The following is a 3285-nucleotide window of genomic DNA, read 5'->3' as shown; positions in this document are numbered from 1 at the left end:
CACACACTGTAGACACCACAGAACATAGAAATCCTGCCACACACTGAGGACACAGAACACACAAAGCAAGCTTCCTCTAAGCAGGAAATCCCTGTCCCTCTGGCTAGCTTTCACAGTACCAGAGGTGCAAGGCAGAGGCCTTGGAAAGAAGAGCTGTCCTCAGTTCTGCCTTGAGGAAACCATGCTAACTGCAGAACTGCCCCACAGTACTGTTCTGACTTGGTGACACAGGGCTGATTAGGACAGAACCAATCAACTGCCTCCTGATTAGATTTGAGGCACATTCCCAGGGAGAAAGCCATGCCTGGTGGTGTCCACCTGTCCAAGAGCCTGCAGCTGTGGCCTGTGAGTAGCACATACTGCTATTCGCTAAAGAGACATTTAAACTGCTCCCAAATACCCACATGCACACCCATGACTTAATTCTGTTCTCATCCAACAGCAAGAAGCTTCTTAAAACAACAGGCAGCTGCCAGTCAAAGACTCAGAACAACAAAAACAGATGCTAATATAAGGTGCAGCTCTCTGTACATATGTATCTCCCCTTCCATGCTCAGGGAGCATCATGGATGAGCGGGAAGAAAGATCTTAAGAGCCAGAGGATCAGGAGGCATGCCACGGAATGATGCTGGGTATAGCATGGCTATTGTGCTCACAAACTCCCTAAAATGGGATCACTCACACAAGACCTACACAAGATTAGGCCATGAACATTTCATCACAGGTGGGAGAGGGACCAAAGTCTCAGCCCTCCCTGAGGCACTATTGGTAATTAATGGCTCCAGGGGAAGAGGCTGTCACTTTCTTCAGTGGTGTTGCCAATGAAAAGTAACCCATGCTGAAGGAAATAACCTCCCACCCACTCTCATGCAAGCAACTTCAGCAAACTCGCTGTGTCACACATAGGACAAGATACAAAGTAACTTGCAGGACTTAGGAAGAAAAGTTTCAGTGCACGGAGACTGAGAGAGTAATGCATATTATTTAATTATGTAACTAATTCTCTATATAAATTTGTAACTACTCAGATTATAAATTAAAAATTAATAAATATAAAACAATATCAATTTATGAATACTAAAAATAAAAATAAATAGAGGACCTAAATCTGGGAAGAGACTAGTATATCAGGCATTTAAAAATATTGGTTAAGAATCTGTAGTCAATAATAAATAAGTTCTATTATTATCTATTACCTAACGTCTATTTCAATGGAAGAGAAGTTGAAAAGGTGCTAGGGTTCTTGTCTTTTAGAATTCTCTCTCTGTAGGAGGCAGAAAGAGTGTAAGAGCCAGAGATGATGCTGACTTCAAGGAAACAATGGCTTCCAGGCGCAGCAGGACCAATGCACATTTGAACTCACAGAGATGGTGGCAGAATGCACATGGCCTACATAGGTTTAAGCCAGACAGAGGCCCAGAGCTGAAAGGGAGAAGTGGACACAGGTCCCTACCCCATCCAGGAAGCTATCTACAACTGAAACCTGCAGATAAAGGAAAAGTTAGTTTCCTCCAATGGAATCTTACAGGGTAGATGTCCATGCTTCAGGTTAGGACCCCTGCAGATGAGAAGTTGGCCAACACAGAACAAACTCAGTGCGATTTGTCTCATTATGCTTTGGGCCTTTTTCCTCATATTAATCTTTTGCTTGTTTACTTTGGCTTCCATTTTTGTGTTTTTGTATGTGTTTCTTGATTTTTGTTTTTGGTTGTTTTTTAAAGAGAGGAAAACATGTGGAATTGAGTGAGGTAGGGAGGGCCTGGGAGGCACTGGAGAAGGAGAAAGTGGGATTAAAATATATTGCATGCATTTTTTCATTAAAAACTATAAAAGAATTCTCTTCCTGTGATTATTAATAGACTATATAGTAATTAATAATGATTAAATTTCACTTGATAAAGAAACAGACTAGAACACATTTATCATTCACTAATACATGTTCACTTGGTAGATGCTCACAAATGCTTGAAGCAAAGCTAAAACTATCAATAAATCTGTTCATAACGAACATACTTGTCCATCCGCAAACTGAAGAATCCCCTGAGAGGGCCGAAAGTCTTCTGGGCCAGCACTGTCTGGTGCTGCTTTCCAGTGAACATTCACGGTCTCAAAGCTTCCGGCCAGCCGGGTGACAGGAACTTGAAGAATATTCAAGGGTGGGGGCACTTCATGAGCAGTAACTACTCCATCAACACCCTTCAAAAAGAGCAGACATTGAAAGGCATGCCAAGTTCAAAACTCTCCTAGGCAATAACTTGTTCAATATATTATTCTCACATGTGTAAGAAGTGCTTAGAACTTAAAGCAATATGCAATGAAAAACTTGTGTAATATCTAATTCTGTGCTCGGCTCAGAGAACTAAAAATGATTTATAATACAAATTGAATACTTATCTTTGTATACATGTCTACAAACAAATCCAATTACTTTGCAAAAAATTGTAAAAGCACTGACCAAATCAGCAACGATCAGCCTAACTTATAGTACTATACATATGAAAAGTTGCATCTCACTCTGGCAACGTGAAACGTGAAGATCCCTCTGGGATCGTCATTTTCTGCAATCATTATCTCTGCTATTTCCATCCTTGGCCTCCGCACACGCGGTTGCTCCGCAGGGAAGTCGGGGTTCACCAAGTTCACTGCAGTGATGGTAACAATGAGGCCTTCCTCCAGTTCAGCAGCCTCATCCTGGGAAGTGGGAAGAGAAGACGTTTATGTGGTTGTTTGGCTCCTGAGATGATGCCAACTAGGCTGGTATCAAGTCTGTGGGCCTGGGTGGCCCCACCACAGTCTCTGTAGCAGCTGGAGCTGCAGGTATCTTCCTCCAGCTCCAACTGATATTTTTAAACAATATTCCATCTCCATTGTAAACCTGATACTTTTCAGCAAGCAACTAACTTGCTATACAGGACTGGCGCTTCTGTCACATAAACATGATTTGTTGCCATATTTTAATACATCCAATACATTCTCAGGGTGCCCTCAGCATCTTTGATATCTTCAAGACTGATGATGACCTCTCAAAAGTACCACCGCTGCCTTAGCAAATGTTTGCAGTCCTGTCCCACAATTTTGACCTTACTCTATTGAAGACATCACACATACACAACATTCTGAAAGAAATTTAGGAAAATATGATAAATTTACAATTATTTTAAAAGTGAAAATTAGGGCTGGAGAGATGGCTCAGAGGTTATTATTCTTCCAATAATCCTGAGTTCAATTCCCAGCAACCACATGGTAGCTCACAACCATCTGTAATGAGATCTGGTGCCCTCTTCT

The 3285-nt window shown here is 41.6% G+C and overlaps 1 protein-coding gene across 1 annotated transcript in view; it reads right to left on the bottom strand.

The window, feature by feature from the left end:
• The window catches only part of Adgrv1 (adhesion G protein-coupled receptor V1), a 549406-nt gene that overhangs the window by 385983 nt on the left and 160138 nt on the right, over positions 1-3285 (bottom strand). The window contains exons 56-57 of the mRNA XM_026783832.1: positions 2515-2691; positions 2014-2196 (exon numbers count right to left, since the gene is read on the bottom strand). Of these exons, the coding sequence (XP_026639633.1) occupies positions 2014-2196; positions 2515-2691 (360 nt within the window). The remainder of the gene's footprint in view (positions 1-2013; positions 2197-2514; positions 2692-3285) is intronic.

This window comes from Microtus ochrogaster, chromosome 19 (assembly GCF_000317375.1).
Source record: "Microtus ochrogaster isolate Prairie Vole_2 chromosome 19, MicOch1.0, whole genome shotgun sequence".
Lineage (NCBI taxonomy): Eukaryota > Metazoa > Chordata > Mammalia > Rodentia > Cricetidae > Microtus > Microtus ochrogaster.
The sequence above is the reverse complement of the archived record's forward strand: the minus strand, read 5'-3'. Positions and strand labels throughout refer to the sequence as shown.